Source organism: Sus scrofa, chromosome 9 (genome assembly GCF_054392235.1).
Source record: "Sus scrofa isolate SSC_HxYL_T2T_F1_AM1 chromosome 9, Sscrofa_HxYL_maternal_Yorkshire_Landrace_v2.0, whole genome shotgun sequence".
NCBI classification, from domain to species: domain Eukaryota; kingdom Metazoa; phylum Chordata; class Mammalia; order Artiodactyla; family Suidae; genus Sus; species Sus scrofa.
In genome coordinates, this window is record NC_139391.1 from 95,222,465 (window position 1) to 95,243,220 (window position 20,756).

Sequence of the window (20,756 nt, forward strand, 5' to 3'; positions counted from 1 at the left end):
TTGTTGTTGTTTTAAATCTTGATTTGTCAACATATTTAGCAATGATTTTCCTCACTTTTAAAACCCCTGTGTCTTATTTCCAAGTCCGGCTCTCCTTTGAAAATATATCTTGTAGCAGTTTGCTCAGTGATGGATAGATAATAGGTAGGGATTTTTCTGATCTTTTGTCTTTATTTTGACTTCCTTGATAGTTTAAGTGGAGAATTCTAAATTGAGAATTATTTTCATTCAGAACTTTGAAAATATTATTGATGGTGTCATAAAGTTTTAGATCCAGTTGTTTTTTCATCATAAGCAATCTGTCTTTGGCTGATTTTAAGATTTTATTTTTTCTCCTTGTGATTCTGATGTTTTATTATACTCTGTTTAGTTGTGAATTTTTTTTCATGCTTTTAAAATTCAGTTTGCTGGGGTTCCCATTGTGGCTCAGCAGGTTAAGAATCCGACTAGTATCCATGAGCATTTGGATTCAATCCCTGGTCTTGCTTGGTGGATTAACAATTGGATGTTTCCATAAGCTGCAGCATAGATCGCAGCTGTGGCTTGGATCAGGCGTAGCTGTGGCTGTGGTGTAGGGTGGGAGCCGTAGCTCCAATTTGACCGCTAGCCCAGGAACTTCAATATGGCACATGTGCAGCTGTAAAAACAAAAAAATTCACTTTGCTGAAGACTGAGTGAAGTTCGTGAACCTTCCATTCATGTCTGTCTTTAGCTTGGGAAAGTTGTCCCCCATTTTTTTCTTTGATGCCACCTTCTGTTTGCTCTATCGTCTTCCTTTGGAATTTTATCAGCTCTATGTTGAGCCTTCTGATGTGATCTGCCCTGTCTTTTAACCACTATTTCATGTTTTCAAACTCTCTACCTTTTTGTGCTACAATTTATTTTTTTAAAATTTTTCTTGAATTTATTTATGTTTGCTTTTTAGGGCTGCACTTGTGGCATATGGAGGTTCCCAGGGTAGGGGTCTAATTGGAGCTACAGCTGCCGGCCTACACCGCCACCACAGCAACACCAGATCTGAGCTGCATCTGCGACCTACACCACAGCTCATGGCAATGCTGGATCCTCAGCCCACTGAGAGAGGCCAGGGATCGAACCCACAACCTCATCTTTCCTGGTCGGATTCATTTCCACCGCACCACAACGGGAACTCCCCTGTGCTACAATTTAGATGGTTTTTAGACTCTATCTTCTAGCTCCCTAACTTTTCTCCATGTAGTATAATGATGAAGATAAAAGAAACCAGGGGCCAGAACACATAGATTAAATCTTGCCTTGGCCATTTTATTAGTTGATAACTTTGGGCAAGTTACTGAGCCACTCTGTGCCTCAGTTTTATGATCAGTAAAACAGGGATGATAATAGCACCTGCATCCTGCTATTTTAGAGGATTAAATTATTTAAAAGTACTTGACAGAATTTAAGTACTATGTAAGTGTTAGCTATTGCTCATATGATGAAAATAATGATTACAATAACAATGCTGTCTAATGTGATGCATAATTTAAGGAGTTCTTACCAACAGTTATCATAAAGTTTTTCAAACATGAAACAACTGGAAGAATTATATAGTGATATGCATGCCTACCACCTAAATTCTACAATTAACATTTTGTTTCATTTTCTTATTTTCTTATCATATTATCTATGCTTTTTCCAATCCTCTGTCATTCCATCAACCAATATTATACTTACGATTCCTTTCAAGGAAGTTACGAGTGTCAGTCATCTTTATCCCTAAACATAAATACATACCTATTTCATCAGTTTAATTTCAGTCGTTATATCTCAATTTCCCAAAGTTCTTTTTGGTTCTTTAAAACAGTCAGTTTCTGATGACATCTATTCATTATAGGTTTTCTTCTTCTGTCTCCTTTAGGTTGTTCTGCTAACTCTTTTGAGGCTGGGTCTTCTTTCAGTTTGAATTTTAATTGTTTTGTGTGTGTGTGTGTGTTCATTTTAAAAGATTATTTTTTTCTGGAGGAATTTCATGAGTCCTCCATTGAGCTGATGTTGCTACATGTTTTTCTGCTTGTTTCTTCCAGGTTTCTACAGGTTTTATGAGTTCTGGATTAATTTTGTGGTTAATTACTCTGTCGAGGATTCCCAGATCATAGTGACAGAGTCAATTTAAATGCTATAGCTTAAGCCATGTCAGATGCCTAAGATTTTGATGTCTTTTAGGGGACTGTTTTCTTTTCCAAAGTGCCAAGATGTTTCAGGCTTTCTTCTTGCTCCTCTGAGATGATGGGTAGAGTTGTTCTAGAACCGTTTATTGGATATGTAATAGTCTAGATCTTAGCTTTATGTCAGTATCTCAGTTCCAACTCCCTGCCTTGCTCAGGAAATACAAGAGGCAGAGACAGAAATGTCCTGTTGCACTTAAACTTCAGTCTCTGATGCTTGGGTCTCTATGCAAATCCTCCTTTAGGCTGCCATGGCCTTAGCCTGTTAACCTCAATGTACTGCTCTGGCTTGGATGCACATCTTGGCATGAGGGAATATCACCCACTCTCTCCCAACCCTTTCTCTTCCTTCCTCCCTCCTCTCTCTTTGCACCTTTCTCATGTTTTGCTATGTACTTTGCATGTGAATATGTTTTGTTTAATGTCCTCTGTATAAATAAGGGAATCGTCCATTCAGTTTAACCCAATGTGTTGCAAGACTACCTATTGTTTTATTACTGCTGCTAAAAACTGGCTATTTAAGTTGTTTTTATTTTTGGCTATAGTTAATTATACTGTAGTAAACAGCCCTGTGTCGACATGCATGTTGCACATATTTTTCTTTATTCCTTCAAGATGAATTTCTAGGTATAAAATAGCTAGGTCAAAGAACATACCCTTTTTAAGCCTTTGAAGCATCATACCAAGTTTAGCTTCCTAATACCAATGTATGTAAATTGTCCATTCCCTCCCTGTCATCATCATTGGGTTGATTCATTTTATTTTTAAAGCTAAAGTTATTCATATTCCACTAGCTTTAGCTTATCCAGCTAATTAACAAAATTTAACTTTGTTCCCATTTAAAATTGCTTTAAACTTTTCCATTTTGTTCAAAAGTTATAATAATGCTTCTTTTTCATGTTAGATGAGAAGTAGACAAAGGATGGTTTATGAAGAAAGCATTTATGCGCTTAATTATGAAACAGTTCTAGCATGAATTGAAATGTTTGACAGACCAGCCAACTGATGCCTTTAATACAGTATTTCAATGTTACCACTGATACTAATATGCATATTAGAGAAGCTAACTTTTGAATACGGTTAAAGCTGTAGTTTGATTCATGAGAGGTGTGTGCATCTAAATTGAATCTCCTTTGGTTTTTGCTCTTTAAAAATGCATGGAACCATCTGCTGGAATTCATTTTTAATTAAAATCACTCTTGCTAATACTGTGAGCAGTTTTTAAGATGAACTTTAGTCTTTTAAGGCAGCTTAATTTCAAAACTGAAAACAGAAGTGGCTATAACTGATGATCTACCTGAACAAGTAATTTCTTTCCTTAGTTCTCACTTTCAAATTGTGGTGAGATAAAGTAAGATAATTATTTTGAACCCTGTTTTTCCCCTAGACATACTGTGATTGTATGCTAGATGATTTGGGGCTTAAAGACAGAAATACTGCATTTTGGAAATATATCCCTGCCTTGCCAGAGTCTTTGGAAATTAAAACAAAACAGGATTTCTCAGATTTGAGGGTTCCTTGGCAAACATATTTTATTTTGTGGGCTTGGGATCTGGAACAAAAGTTTTACCACTCTTCCTTTATTATTGAGTTGTGTGAAAATCATCAAAAAAGATGGAAGGAGTTCTTGCCATGTCACAGTGGGTTAAGAATCCGACTGCAGTTACACAGTGCGTATTGAACATGAGGTTGTTTCTTGTGTTTTTGTTTTCACTTTTAGAAGGTGTGATCTGATAGGCTCATGCTTCATAATATAGCAGGAACCTACAAGACTGTGAGTAGAGCCCATATTTTCTACTACAGCTCTCACCTGTTAAAAGAAAATTTTTTCCACAGACAATTTGTTGATATAGTAGGCTTTGGTTCAGTGATTCATGAATCAGGCAGCATTGTCTGCAGATGGAAAGGAGCCATAAAGGGTGAGAGATTTTTGTAGACCTAAGTGGGCAGGAATCAGGAAATTATGCCGGGTTTTTGCTGATTAACTAAAACATGATTACTTTCCTTAAATGGAGCAAAGGGAGGCCTTGAAGCTGGGTCAAGTGACATGTGCTGAGCAGGTATGTGCTGCTCAGTTGTCCTCAGCCTGCATTTTTTGGGAGAGCCCAGCACAGACACAGTTAAGTTCTAGTTTTGCTAACATGAAGCTTAGCATGAGCAACTCCATCCTTGCCCAACCTGGTTACTTTAACACATCTAAAATTATATTGAAAGACAAGGTATACAAAAAAGTCCTATTGTACCTGGAAATACTGAACTAGATAATGTGAGGAATGTGTTGACAACAAATGGAATTGAAATGATAGATAACCAAGAGCAGAGACAATCACATTCCAGACATATTAAAAAGAAGCTATTGCAATGATGAGCCTGTTTTATTGTGACAAAATTCCAGGAAAATTACAAACCTAGCTTCAATAAATGTAAAATATCATGTGGTGCTCATGGACAGTGGTCATTGACAATTATTGGATGTTGGACAAGTGGACAGTTGGAACCATTTCTGCCTCCTGTATGCCCCAGGAGACTGTCAGTGAGAATGTTTGTCCCCAGGATAAAGCTCTGGGGAATACTTCATAAGCAAAGTGAGACATTTCTTGTGGACTTCTGCCATGACTGTGTTTTCACCCTCAAGTTCAGGTTGGGCAACTTTTCCTGTGCAGGATGAATTAGTAAATATCTTAGTCTTAATGGGCTATGTAATCTCTTTGACAGCCACTCATCTCTGCTTTGGTAATAGGAAAGAAGCCATGGGCAGTTATTAAATGAATGGGCATGACTGGGTTCCAGTCAAACTATAAAAGCAGATTGTGGGCCAGATTTGGCTAATGGCCTGTAGTTTACCAACAACCCCTGTTCTAGAGAAAGAAGCAGATCCTGAAGTAATTCACGATCTGCACAATGACAGATGGAGGTAAGAGAAAAAGAGATTTATTATCCATTTAGACTGTGAATCCAGTCTGATCCATTAACTTGAGAGTTGGTTCTTTGAACAGATCAAACACTGACAAAGATTTGCAGTTTAGAGGAGAAAGCAAAAACAACAAAGGAAAAGGGAAAAGAAATATAACTTCCATGAGAAAGATTTTAAAGAAGACTGTGCAACACTACTTGTGACTTTATGCTCATATTTAAGTTGAAAATCTAAATTAAATGGATAATTTTCTAGGAACACTGTTTCTCAGATTGATTTGGAATGAGGTAGGAAATTTAAGTACACCAGTAGCCACATAAATCATTGAAATGATAATCAAGTTAAAATTTAAGGCGTTCCCATCATGGCTCAGTGGTTAATGAACCCAGCTAGTATCTGTGAGGATGCGGGTTTGATCCCTGGCTTTGCTCAGTGGGTTAAGGATCCGACATTGCTGTGGCTGTGGTGTAGGCCAGCGGCTACAGCTCTGATTGGAGCCCTAGCCTGGGAACCTCCATATGCTGTGGGTGCAACCTTAAAAAGACAAAAAAATTTTTTTTTAATTTCACAATGTGTATTCTGTAAGTAGAGTCCTGTTCTAGTAGTTTTAGCAGACATTTGAAGAACAGATAAATACCATGTTATATCAACTGTTGTAGAATATAGAAAAAGATGGAAAGATTTTTTTACTCATTTCATAAAATTCTAATAAACTTGATACAAAAAAGCAGGCAATGATAAAATACAAGAGAAAATTCTGTTGGCCATTCTCATGAATTAGCATATCTTCCTTCTTTGTCTGGATTTTTCCTTTAATACCCTTGGAATACAGTCTTTTGTGTGTCTCATATTTTGTAGATTTGGTGAGCAGACTCAGTAACTGCCTTTGTTCTAGGCTATCTTTGCAAGGATGTTCATATAGCAAACATGTTTGTTATATAGGATGTTTGGTCATGGAATTTATTTGGGGTACAAGTCCTTTGTTAGGACATGAATAGACTACTTAATTGTATATTTTGTGAATTGAATGAATGCTTTAATTTCAATGTAATTTAGTATACGAAATTTTTCTTTTTTGATGGATGTCTTTTATGTCATGTATAAGAAGTTCTTGTCTTTCTTAATGTCATGAAGATTCTCTGTTTCCTTCTAGGTGCTTTATGGTTATGGGTTTTTCATTTAAAACCATGATCCGTACATCTTTTCTTTCCTTTTGAATTAAGTTGGCACCTTGGTTACAAGTCAAATGACTGTGGGCTTATTTTCAGACTCTCCTGTTCCATGGATCTATTTTTCTGTCTTTATGTCACATCCATACTGTGTTAATTACACAGTTAATTACAAGGCTTTATAGTATATAGCCTTGAAATCATGTTAAATATACTCTCCAGTTTTGTTCTTTTTTTTTTTTTCTCCTTCTTCTTCTTTTTAGGGCTGTACCTGAGGCATAGGAGGTTCCCAGGCTAGGGGGGTCAAATCAGAGCTATAGGGGCTGGCCTACACCACAGCCACAGCAATGCCAGGTCTAAGCCACATCTGCAACCTACACCACAGCTACAGTAATGCTGGATCATTTAACCCACTGGACAAGGCTGGGGATCAAATCCGTGTCCTCATGGATATTAGTTGGGTTCCTAACCCACTAAGCCACGGCGGGAACTCCCTTTTTTGGGGCGGGGATTGAAATTGTTTAGGCTATTCTAGGCTCTTTTCATTTCTATATAAATTTTACTATCAAATTGTTCATTTTTAAAATCCTAATTAAATTTTAACTGGAATGACATTGAATATAAAAATGTTGTGAGGATGGATATCTCAGCAGTGATGATTCTTAGAATCCAAAGGTCTGGTGTATCCCTTAATACAGGTCTTTAATTTCTCTCACAATGTTTTCTATGCAGAGGTCTTGTATATTTCTTGCTAGACTTTTTCTTTCTTTCTTTTTTTTTTTTCTTTTTTGGTCTTTTTAGGGCTGCAGCATAAGGACATTCCCAGGCTAGGGTTTGAATTGGAGCTATAGCTGCCAGCCTACACCACGTCCTCATGGATGCTAGTCAGATTTGTTTCTGCTGAGCCACCAAGGGAACTCTTACTTATTTTTAGATAGTGGATATATTTTGATGCTGTAAACATGTGTTAATTGATTTTTAAATTTTATTTTCTAATGTTTGTGACTCGTATGTAGAAATATTGATGTTTTAATATTCACCTTGTGTCTTGAGACTTTGCTGCATTTGCTAGTTTTTTTTTTCTTTTTGCTTCCTTGTTTTACTAGGTTTTAAAAAAATAATTTCAAAGGCTTTCTATGTGCATAAATATATTATGCGTAAATAATGAGAATTTTACTTCTGGTTTTGCATTCTTTTTTGCCCTTTATCTCCTTTACTGAGTTATGCAATTGGCTGGGGCCTCCAGTACAACGTTGATTAGGAGTCATGAGAGCAGACATCGTGATCTCTTCCCAATCTTAGGGAAGAACAATGTTTCACCACTGAGTACGATAGTAGTTTAGATTTAGTAGTTCTGATGCGCTTTTTCAAATAGAGGAAAATCCTTTCCATTATAGCATACTAAGAAATTTTATCCTGGAGTTCCCGTCGTGGCGCAGTGGTTAACGAATCCGACTAAGAACCATGAGGTTGCGGGTTCAGTCCCTGCCCTTGCTCAGTGGGTTAACGATCCGGCGTTGCCGTGAGCTGTGATGTAGGTTGCAGACGCGGCTCGGATCCCGAGTTGCTGTGGCTCTGGCGTAGGCCGGTGGCTACAGCTCCGATTCAACCCCTAGCCTGGGAACCTCCATATGCCGAGGGAGCGGCCCAAGAAATAGCAAAAAGACAAAAAAAAAAAAAAAAAAAAAAAAAGAAATTTTATCCTGAAGAGGTGTTGAGCTTTTTCAAATCTGCTGAGATACTCATGTGATTTGTCCCTTCTATTCTGTTACTAAGGTGAATTTTTGAATGCTAAGCCAATTTTGCATTCCTGAAATAAACTCCACTTAATTATGACATATTATCACTCACATCTGTATATAAATTTTGGCTAGATTCCATTTATTAATATTTTGTCCAGGAATTCTGCATTTCTGTTCATAAGGAACATTTATCTGAAATCTTCTTATAATATCTTTGCCAATTTGGAGATCAGGGTTATGCCTCTTAAAAGGAATTGGAAAGGATTGCATTCTCAAGGATTTTCTCAATAAAGTTCATGATAGAAATCACTGGTGATACCGTCTAGGTTTGGAGTTTTCCTTGTGAAACATTTTTAAATTGTAAATTGATTTCTTTTATGTATATACTTCTTTGTAGCTTTTATTGTTTATTTCTTTTTTTTTTTTTTCCTTGTATCAGTTTTGGAAATTTGTGTCTTGCAAGGTATTTACCCATTTTATCTAAGTCCTGGTCTGGCAGCCATTTGGCCATTTCTGGCCCAGTGCCCTTTCAGGCTTCACTGGCTCACCAGTGTCATTGCAATGAGACCACTTGGACCTCAAAGCCTAAAACATTGATTGGCCTCTTCCAGGAAAGGGTTTTCCACTCTTTTTTTTTTTTAAGATTTTTATTTTTTCTATCATAGTTGATTTACCGTATTCTATCAATTCCTGCTGTATTGCAAAGTGACCCAGTATATGTATATATAATAGCCTCTCTCTCTCATATACATATTTAGTTTTTCCCACAATATCCTCCATCCTCCATCATAAGTGACTGGATCTAGTTCCCTGTGCTATACAGCAGGATCTCATTGCTTGTCCATTCCAAATGCAATAGTTTGTGTCTATTAATCCCAAACTCCCATTCCATCCCACTCCCTCCCCCTCCTCCTTGGCACTCTCAAGTCTGTTCTCCAAATCTGTGAATTTGTTTCTTTTCTGTAGATAGGTTCATCTGTGCCATATATTACATTTCAGCTATAAGCAGTATCATATGGTATTTGTCTTTCTTTTTCTGACTGATTCATTTAGTATGAGAGTCTCTAGTTCCCTTGATGTTGCTGCATATGACAGTATTTTGTTCTTTTTTATGGCTGAGCAGTATTCCATTGTGTATGTCTACCACATCTTCCTAATCCATTCATCTGTCGATGGACATTTAGGTTGTTTCCACGTCTTGGCTATTGTGAATAGTGCTGCAGTGAACATAGGGGTACATGTGTCTTTTTAAGGAAAGTTTTGTCTGGATACATCCCCAAGAGTGGGATTGCTGAATCATATGGTAGTTCTATATTTCATTTTCTGAGGAACCTCCATACTGTTTTCCATAATGGTCGTACCAATTTACATTCCCACCAACAGTGCAGGAGGGTTCCCTTTCCTCCACACCCTCTCCAGCATTTGTTATTTGTTGACTTGTTAATGGGCCATCCACTCTTGATCAGACTTATTGCCATCACTATGCTGTGGTCTTCCTGTGCCAGTGTTCTCCTTAGCACATCTGGGGGACCTGGCATTGTGCCCCCTTTCCTTCCTGGTGTTGGTGATTTGTGTTTTCTCTCCTCTGTTCTTATTAGGCTTTCTGTGTGTTTGTCAATTTTATTTACATTTTCAAAAAACTAATCTTTGACTTGGTTGATTTTCTCTATTGTTTTATATTTCACTGATTTCTGCTTTATCTTGATTACTTCTTTGCTTCTACTTCTTTGAGTTTAATTTACTCCTCCTTTTCGTGTTTCTTAAGATGAGAGCTTTGAATATCAATTTTTTACCTTTTTCTTTTCTAATATAAGATCTGAAAGAAACTTGATGGAGATTATCTACCAGAAACCTACAGAGAAAATCATGCTTAATGGTGAAACATTAGCATCATTTCCATTAATGTCAGGAATGCAGCAATTATGCTCACTGTCACTGACATTCATTGCTCGGTATTGTGCTGGTTTTCATGATATGATTGAAGGAGAAGTAGGAAACAAACGGTGCAAAGGAAGGCAATCAGCTGTGATTCCACAACCGGTGACCTGATAGTGTCAGACAGTGTGGGACCTGGTGTCTTTGGCAGTTTTCTTTGTTCTAGCGGAAAGGAAAATGCATTGTTTCTGATATTGCTAAAGTTGAAACAATGATGGGTTTCTGAATTAAAGATCCTTGTTGCTATTGTTAAGAGACACAAAGAGCATCACTTCTGTATGTGTCCAGTTGGAAAGAGATTGAGGGTTGTAATAGCTGACTCCCAAAGTGGTCTAGTAGTTACCTTGCAATATTCAATTTGCTGAGCTGAGAACACTAAGCTCCAGATCTTAACACCTCTGCTTCTTTGCCCCTGTGGCTTAGGTGTGCCTAAATTGGGCAACCTCCCATGCCTTGATGCTGTTAAAATTGCATTGCTTCTGCTTCTACAAGGCAAATGTTCTTCCCATTGCCTTTTTTCAGCCTATAGTGTTTAGGGACATAGCTCTTTAAGGTTACATACATGGCCTCCTTATACCACACTGCCACGGGAGCTGAGGGAGGTCAAAACTGAGAATCAGCCACCATCGTTATCCAGAACCAGCCCTTCTCTCTGACCTTGAGAATGCGTCTGTCTGTGCCTGATACCTTCTTTCATGGTTCCACCAAGCCAGCTGCCCTCTTTGGAAGAACACCGTGGTATCTTAGACATTTGTGACATACAAACCTTGGTGATCAAGATTCTTGTCTCTTTCTTGAGAATCATTTCCATGTTTATCTAAACAGGAAAATTCATAGATAGGGGATGCCTGGTTACCCCCTTCCATCCACCGAAAACATTAGAGGTCAACTCTTGCCTGGTCAGGATGCTCTGTTAATGAATATGTTATCCATGTGTGAAAGTTTTGGGTTTGTAAAATATATAATAAAATCCTAGAATCCAATGCACAGATTAAAATTTGTTTCTTTTTCTCCCATCCAAAAAAAAAAAAAAATCCTAGAATCCTGTACTAAATCCTGGCCCCCACCATTTATAACTGTGTGATCTTGGGCTAACTGCCTCATATTCTCATATGTAAAATTGAAATAATAATACTACCTTCCTCCTAGGGTTATTGTGATGATTAAGTTAGAAATATGTAATTACATACACACACAAATAGGCGTTACACACACACACGTACACACATAGTGCTTGATACATATGTTAGAAAGTAAGTGCTCAATAAATGTCAGCTGTTATTATCTGCTGATGCCGTCAGAGAGGAACGAGATCAGTCCCCATGGGGCTGATGTTCTGCCCTCTGTATCGTCATTTCGTTAGAATGGGAGGAAAGCCTGCCCGGAGCCATTTCTCCACTATGCTCATTTCCATCAGCAGTTGCACATTCCCAAGTCTCTCTCATTGCTTAAAACAGTACAGCCACCAAAAGGTATTCCTCGATGCCACACCTCCTTCCATTGCCTGTTCGGTCCCGGAAATCTTTATTATAATCCCGTTTTTTGGACAAAACATACTCATGTGTTCCTCTTTTTCATCCCCATCTCTCTCCAAGGACCACTACTACTCCTTGCTGAGTCTATTTCTGTTTTTTCAGTGTTAGAAATACTTTCTCCTTTTCAAATCTTCTCTCCCTTTATATACATCTTTATTTGAATTCCAGTTTTCCACCTATTTCTTGGGTTATTCTTCAATTTTCTTTCCTTTCCCCCTCTTCCTCCTCCTGCCCTTTAATCGTCTCTGTCCCTTACAGCTCTGACTTAGGTCCGTTTTTCTTTTCACCATACCACATATCCCCAGCTAATTTCATCTACTTTTCTGGCTGCTCAGTTTCTGTTGTCATAGGCTGCTGACTTTGACCTCCAACTTGGACCTTTGTCCTAAAGCACAGTCAGAAGCATGTTGAACTTATCCATTGGAAGTTTGACAGGCACATCCAATCTGGAACATTCAAAGTATATGGACTCTTATTCTCAAATCCACTTCTGTAATGCTCCCAAGTTTATTAAAAACAAACAAATAACAACAACAACAAAAAAAAACACAACACTCTTCACCAGGAGCTCACACTAGAAACCCGTTTGACTCTTCCTTCACCTGACAGCCAGTCAATCACCAGATCTCTTCAGTTGCCCTAAATATAGCTGTTCTCACTGTTTTTGCCACCACTTTGTTAATAACCTAGTCCCTGTCACTCTCTTCTCACCTGGATGACTGTAGCGTCCTGTTCTCTGGTCTCTTTCCTCCCATCTTGTTTCCCTCTGATTAATCCAACTACAGGCTGAGAAATATTTTAAAAGCACAAATCTGATTATCACTCCTAAAAACCTTCAGCAGCATCTTGTCACTCTTGGGTTGCAGGTTCAGATTCCTCGATACGTTGGCCAAGTCCTGCCTGTCTGGCCCCTGCTTCCTTCTCCAGCATCACTGTGAACCTGCTCTGCCGCTCCCTCCCCTCTCACCATCCTGGACATCTTTTAGTTCCCTCCCAGGCCCACCGTCATATCCTGAGCTGCTTCCTGTGGCTTAAACACTGCCTCCCTTGGTGGGCAACCCCTAAATGCCCCTCAGCCTAAATCATACTCACTCTTGAGGTTTTCTCATAAATACTCTTTCCTCGAAAATATCTTTCCAAGTCCTCCAATTAAGCACAGTCCTCTTTCTATGTGTTCTCATAGTACCTTGTACTTGCGTTGGCATAACAGTTGCAAATATTTATCTGTAAATATTTACTGCATTGGCCTATAAGCTCTGGAAACAGTAATCAAGTTAAGTCTTGTGTGAATGAGGGAGTGGGAGAGAACAAGATGTTCTGGTGTGTACTGTTGCTGGCATTCATTTGTTCATCTCTTCCTTTATTCATACACGTGTTTCCTGAGCACTTGCTTTGTGCTGGCCACTGTGCTATCTATAGGAATGTGGTACTGAATAAGGCAGATAAAGACCTTGCCCCTTGAGAGTTTATAGTCAAGTGGAGGAGACAGACAGCTCATGGATAGGACTTTGGATTGTATGTAAAGGTAGACTACCTTCTGACTCAAGATATGCTGTACATATGCCACAGCTAAACCAAGGTGTACAAGGAAAACAGCCATTTGTGTTCCAGAGGGCTGGTTTTGACTTGAGGCAAACTTCCTTGATCCGGTAGAAAATCATGTAGCCTTTCTTTGATCAAGGGCAAGAATAATTGCTGATTATGTGTGAAAGTATGTATTTCTTAAAAGCTTCTGAGGAATGTGTATGTCACAGATGTAAACTTGTATGCACTATAGTTATAGAATGACTATATAGCGATTGCTGCTTGAGGCCACTGTCCACGTGACAGACATTTTATAATTATTCTGTGTGTGTCTGTGTGTGTACAGATTTTTATTATTTACAAAAGAGCATCATCAAGAAATGTGATCTTGAGAGACAGTATAAGATCGCCAACAGAGGACACTGTCCAGATAATGTTGATGAGCTGTATTTTTAATCATCTTCCACTTGACTGAACTTTTGTGGAAAAGGAATCAATAATGGAGAAATCGCAGGGAGACTCAGACAAGAGAGTGCTTATGAGAGCACTTGAAATTAGAAATGTCTTAAGAGACATAAAATATTACTACTGTTTTTAATTTTTTTTAATATTTGGTCTTTTTGGCTTTTTAGGGCCACACCTGTGGCATATGGAGGTTCCCAGGCTAGGGGTCGAATCAGGGCTGTAGCCGCTGGCCTACAACACAGCCACAGCAACATCAGATCCGAGCTGCATCTGCAACCTGCATCACAGCTCATGGCAACAGCAGATCCTTAACCCACTGAGTGAAGGCAGGGATCGAACCCGCAACCTCATGGCTCCTAGTCAGTTTCATTAAACACTGAGCCACGACGGGAACTCCAACTACTGTTTTTAAAACCAACTCTGTCAAGTACTGGTGCTGGTGCAAGATTTGAGTCTGAAGACTGGTTGTCTTGACTGAGATGAGAAAATACCAATGCCAACATACCTCTTTTCTAACCAACATGCATATGAATTCTGTTGAGAATCTAACATGTACTTAGACTATTACTGTACATTCATTCATCTCTTCAGGGAACTTATGGAGCACCTATTTTTTAACACCTAGCTCCCTAATGTCCCTGGGGACAAGGCATTCAACTAGACAGACACAGACCTTGACTTCATGAGGCCTAAAATTTAGAATATGATAAACAATGAATGTGGCATACATGAAATAATAACCACCTCTGCTTTTGTTGACATGTAACTATGTTTTCTAGATTTAGGGTATTAAACACAGATGAATACTATAAGGCTATTGTATATTCTGAATGTCTGAAGTACATTTTTTATTCCTTTGATCCAATTATTCATGGTGTTTGATTCTAAGTCTCTCTGGAATGCTTTTTTTTTCTTTTCTTTTCTTTTTGGCCACACCTGCAGCATGCAGAAGTTCCCAGGCCAGAGATCAAACGTGTGCCACAGCAGGAACCTGATCTGTGACAGTGACAACACCAAATCCTCAACCAGCTGCACCACCAGGGAACTCCTGGAATGCTTTTTGCATAAGCAGTGCTTCTCCAACTTGGGAGGGGTGGGTCTTGTGGAAGGTAGTACAGGGAATCTATGTGATGTGACCAGTAATAACTCAGGCTCTGAAGTCAGACTGTCTGGGTCAAATTCTCCCTCCCTGGTTTGGCAAGTGTGGTTAATATGCCTGTGACTCAATTTTCTCAGCTGCAAAATTAGGATAATAGATGGCTGTGAAGATTAAATGAGATGATATAGACGAATAACCCCAGTGCCTGGTACGTCGTACCCTCTGATTTAATGGGAGTTGTACATATTCCAGTTATTGTTCTCCGGCCTGCCTTGTCCATGCTTCCTCTAGAAGCTTCTCCAGTTCAGCTGTATAGCAGTCTCTGGGAAGTCTGTAGTAATGGGCGTTTTCTGGAATGTGGTAATAGGACTATAGGGAATATGTTTTTGACACTAGGTACAAAGATTTGAGAGCCTTTGGTGATGTGATAGATTCACTTGCATCCAGTTCTTACAGGATCTAACAGTTTGTGGTGGTTCTTTGCAGAGCTAAAAAGGAACAGGGACCAGTATTGTTTTACAGTGTGCAACCCTAGGATTAGGCAGAATGTTGTCATTGTTAATGAGCCTTGAGTAACATAGGAATGTCTTATGTGCATGAGCAGCTAACAGAATGACCACCTAAGAGAGTAGCCTTCTGACCACAATTAAGAAGTATTTCATATCTGGTCAAGTTTACACATATGTGTACATTCAAGTAGGAAACTGAAATCAACTTTCACAAAGCAATACATATTCTTGCTAATGCAACATTTTTCTTTCTATTCCATTTCATTCCTCTCCATCGTATGAAAAGAGACCAGTAGTTTGAAAAATATTGATGCAAGAAATTAATGGATAAGACAATTTTTGTTTAAACAAATATAGGGATATGAATAAGAACTGAATGGGATAGTCTTGAGCTGTCCATTTGAAATCTTTTCCGCATTCATCCTATATCTTATGCAAAAACAGGCAAATAAAACCCCAAACCAAACAAACAAAAAAGGAAAAAGCCCTTGGTAGGTAGTTCTTCCTATTCTTGGACAGATGTTAGCTCAGTTTGACCTTTTAAGTTTTGCAGCCATTTCTATTCCAGCAGATTTATGGACTCGATCATCGTTAGAGGGAGAGTCAGTTCAGTGCAGCCAGGGAACTTCGCTTCTGCCTCTGGCTTTGTCATTACCTGCAGGTTGACCTGTCTTCCCCAAGTCTCAGCTCAGGGTTGGGTGGTAATCATATTTATTCTATTTAAATTAACTTAATAACACCTCTCCCTCCCACTCCTGCCCCCAGGGTTTTTTGAGGGCCCACTGGGACAATGAACTTGAAAAGGTTTTATAAACTAAAGGGCTTTTTTTTTTTTTTAATAAATATAAAGAATGTTGGGCTGTAAGATTCTATGTTTGTAACTCTTACCTCTTTAAAAATTTTTTTTCATCTAGATTTCTCAGTTGAATACACTGATTGCACTTTTGCTGGGAGAACTTCTACCTGGGGACAGGCAGAAGATCATGACAATTTGTACCATAGATGTCCATGCCAGAGATGTGGTGGCAAAACTTATTTCTCAGAAGGCAAGTTTGTAGAAATTTCATGAATTTTTTACTCTTTCCCTAAAAGCAGTGTTTAGTGTCAAGGGCACTTATACACACTACTGTATATAAAATAGATAAGCAACAAGGACCCACTGCATAGCCCAGGAAACTATACTCAATATCTTGTAATAAATCTATCATGGAAAAGAATCTAAAAAAGAATATATGCATATCTGAATCACTTTACACCTGAAACTAACACAACATTATAAATCAAATATATTTTGGAGTTTCCATCATGGCACAGTGGTTAACGAATCTGACTAGGAACCATGAGTTTGCGGGTTTGATCCCTGGCCTTGCTCAGTGGATTAAGGATCCGGTGTTGCCATGAGCTCTGGTGTAGGTTGCAGACATGGCTTGGATCTGGCGTTCCTGTGGCTCTGGCGTAGGCCGGCAGCAACAGCTCTGATTAGACCCTTAGCCTCCATATGCCATGGGTGTGGCCCTAAAATGACAAAAGACAAAAATCAACCAATCAATCAATAATAATAATCAATATTTTAATAAAAATGGAGAAGATAAAAATGTCAAGTGGAAATAAAAAGAATACTTCTAAGAAAGTCTTTTTTTTTTTTTTTTTTTTTGCCTTTTTGCCTTTTTGCCTTTTCTAGGGCCGCTCCCGCGGCATGTGGAGGTTCCCAGGCTAGGGGTCCAATTGGAGCTGTAGCCACCGGCCTACTCCACAGCCACAGCAACTGGGGATCCAAGCTACGTCTGCAACCTACACCACAGCTCATGGCAACACCGGATCCTTAACCCACTGAGCAAGGGCAGGGATCGAACCTGCAATCTCAGGGTTCCTAGTTGGATTCGTTAACCACTGTGCCACGGCGGGAACTCGGAAAGTCTTTTTTTTTTTTTTTTTTTTTTTTTTTAGCTTGTGTTTTTTAATTAGTACTAAGCAGTTGGTTATACTTTGGGTATATTTCCTTTGGATTAGCTAATACATTATCCTTGTGAGACTTATCCCAAGCGGTATATCCTAGAGGGTTTTGCCATGTCAGGAGCCTCTCATTTAGATCATCCAAAAATTAAGCCAAGATAGAGGAACCATGAGAAGTCACGTGTTCCTTTCCCTGTCTTCTGGCTTCTCTGCACATAATCATCTTTGCCTGTTGGCCTGTGACAGCCACCTTGGTGTCTTATGCAGCTAGTAGCAGTAAGATTGTGTGCCACCTGAAGTGTCTCTGTGTGCCTTTGATTATTTTCCTTTTGAAGAAAGAGAACTGTTGGCCACCCCTTGTCATTTCCATTCAAAGCTAAATTACATTCTTTAAAGAAGTTATTTTCTAATCCTTTCAGTGTGTTATTAACCTTCCTTCCTTCTCTCTTTAAAAAGTCCACGTGTCTCTTAGATACTGACAGTGTTTAATGTAGAAGGAGAATTTCTCACCCTTTTTTTTCCAAAATACACTCCTACTTAAAATGTCAGAAGTATGCTTGTCTAGTGAACAAAATTGGCATATTCCACCCATCACCTATTTCTTCCACATCCCTTTTGTTTTTTGAGGGTGGCAATTCCTTTCACAATTTGAATGCATGTTTGTGTCACAAAATGTTTTCTGTTGTTTTTCTAGTTCCTTCTCAGTTTATTTAAGTCAAAGTGCATTTCAGTTCTCTCCGCAGTGCAAGCAAATGCTTCCTTGTATAAGCCATAAACTGATGAAAACACTTCTTGATCCATATTCAGGACCATTAGTGAGCAATTGTGGTTTAATTGGTAATCCAAAACTGATCCTTGCAAAAATAACGCTTGCCAGGCACTCTCATTTTGATAATGAGCTATTGATAACTATTCTTTCAGTACAACCTTGCATATCTTATTATGTTTTATCAGTGGCGATTTGCTTGCAGCAAGATAAATTATGATTTAAAATATGTCCTTTATTTTGTACTTAGAGTCTTTGTCTAATTCCCGATCATTTAATATCCATAAATATGCAATGTTGAGACTTAGGTAGACATCAGACAAATGGGTAGATAACAAGTTTGGTAACTTCAAGTGTTTCCTCAGAAATCCTTGGGTCATATGGATCTTGAAAGAGATTGGAATTATTTTTTCCAACTGGAAAGAGAATGGATAGGGGAGTAAGATAAGAAAGAATAGCATTGAAAAAAAAATATGGCTGTTTGGTTTAATGAAATGGAAATCTCTACTAAAAGCAGACCAGTTTGGACTTGGTCAAAAATATAGCTTGTTTATACCTCTGAACATGCAGAAATAATGGATGATGTGCTACTTTAACATGAAGTGTGTTTTTCCACCTCATTTCAGTGATATGAGTATAAAGTTACAAAAGTGATCAAATCCCCTAGGATGATTCATAAAATGGGAAAAAACACTGTTTCAACAAATTGATGTTGTTTTACAGTAAAAGCCCTCTTGAAGTGAAGATGTTTATTACACATATATTTCTGATCAGGTATCCAGCCATCTACATGCAATTATAATTTGCAGTAGCAGGCAAGAGATTTTTCCCTTTTGTGAGGATTTCTTAGAATTAAAATGTGAATCAACCAAGTTGATTAGATTAATAGGTTGCCTTTGTGGCCTCAAAACTATCAGTGTCCTGTGTGTGATGATCACATGATGTTTTTAGGTCAGAAGTCCTCAGGCTTTTGCTTGGCTGTCTCAGCTTCGTCACCAGTGGGAGGACACCCGGAAACACTGCCTTGTTCATATTTGCGATGCCCAGTTCCAGTACTTCTACGAATATTTAGGAAACAGCCCTCGACTAGTGATCACTCCTCTGACTGACAGGTAACAATGATACACTTGAGTCAGATGGGAACAAAACAAGCTGAAAGAAGCCCCCACAGCAGGCAAAGAGGTGTGAGATCGAAAATAAAGGAGAGCCTGAAAATGATGGACAAAGCGGGAAACTATGTGAAAGCAGTATGTGAATGAATTCATAAAGTGACACAGTGAACACTGATTTTTTAAAGACGAGGTAAAGAGAACTGAATTCAAAATGCAGGACTACAGACGCTATGCAGTATACACCTCATGAAATCTTGAGCAGTTAATATGGCTCAACGCAGCATCTTTGATCACAGAGTCCATTCTCCCTGGTTATTTATGGCTAACACCCTAATTCCAGGATTTGTAACCACCTCTCCCACTGCAGCCCTTTCTTGGAAGTATAAAAGCAGGGATTGCCTATATTCAAATTCATTTTTGAAGGATTGCAAAGGAAGAAAGGAGGGGAACATAAATGATTGAACAAATAGAGTACTTCTGAAGCACAGTGGCGAGGGCTGTCCCAGTGTTCCGCAGGCGGGGTTCCTACTCTCTCAGAGCACACTTTCTAGTGGAGTGTGGCTTGGAAGTGGCTGGGCATGAAGAGGAACAGTAAACCAGTTAACAAAGTTGTATTAGGTGGTAATACATGCTCTGCTGTGTTCAAAAGTGTCATGAAGGGAGAGCCTGCTGTAGATTGTGTGAGAGGTCGTTTGAGCTAAGACCCAAATGATAAGGAACCAGCTATGCAAACATCCTGGGCAAAAGGTTACAGGCAGTGACAAGGACAAAGCTTCTAAGATGGGAAAGAGCTCGGCCAGTTCAAGGGATAGCCAGCTCAGTGTGCCTCAGGTATATCAAGGGCGCAAGGGATTCTTATTATTGGAAGTTCATTGCCAGTTGACTCCAAGTTAATAGATAGACACCGTCAGAATATTGTAGAGGTAAGGATACGTCACATTAACCTGAAATTCTTTGTTAGTGTTTCACCTTCTGCTGAAATTACACAGTACAGTGAGGAAACACATTTAGCCCTTGGCATTTATGAAAGAGAAATCACACCTCAAGATCATATGCATGTTTCCAGTTACCCCCATGCTGTATAATTTATCTGGAAAAGAAGGTGCAAACAGTTTCAGGTATGTCTGTCCAGCTGGCTCGTAGTGGTAGTCTTGAGAGTTTGGTGAAATTCTTTCACCAGCTTAGTGAGTGTTCTTGCATCTGTTAATCTGCTGGTGATCATTGATAAGTTGTATGGCTTCTATCATTGTTTCTCTAATTTAGTTCTCAATAACTTGTCTCTAAAAGGTAGTGTTCACTACCTTAATTTATTCATCTATATACAGCTTTCAGTGTGAGAGATTAAACTTCATAGCTTGACAAAAATCACTTGAGTCAATACAAATGCCTATAATTTGCTATGTACTGTTGCCCTAACAGGGAAGAGTCGGGCGGGGAGAGGGAGGCACAGGCTACAAGAAAAAGGGAAGAGGCATTTATAAAGTTTATCTATATGAGGACCAGTAGCTTATGAACTTTTTTTTTTTTTTTTTGAGCCGAACCCGCGGCATATGGAGGTTACCAGTCTAGGGGTCTAATTGGAGCTGTTGCTGCTGGCCTATGCCAGAGCCACAACAACATGGGACCCAAGCAGTGTCTGCAACCTACACCACAGCTCACAGCGACACTGGATCCTTAACCCACTGAGCGAGGCCGGGGATCGAACCTGCAACCTCATGGTTCCTGGTTGGATTTGTTAACCACCGAACCACGACGGGAACTCCAATAAAGTTCTTAATTTAAAAATCGCTATGGTTTATTTGGAAGTTAAAAAGAAGCCAAATGTCCCCTTTATAGAGTGAATCGAG

General features: G+C 38.9%; 1 protein-coding gene across 1 annotated transcript in view; it reads left to right on the forward strand.

The window, feature by feature from the left end:
- DNAH11 (dynein axonemal heavy chain 11) overlaps nucleotides 1–20,756 on the forward strand; it is a 340,086-nt gene that overhangs the window by 116,818 nt on the left and 202,512 nt on the right. The window contains exons 31-32 of the mRNA XM_021063429.2: nucleotides 15,993–16,124; nucleotides 18,749–18,909. Of these exons, the coding sequence (XP_020919088.2) occupies nucleotides 15,993–16,124; nucleotides 18,749–18,909 (293 nt within the window). The remainder of the gene's footprint in view (nucleotides 1–15,992; nucleotides 16,125–18,748; nucleotides 18,910–20,756) is intronic.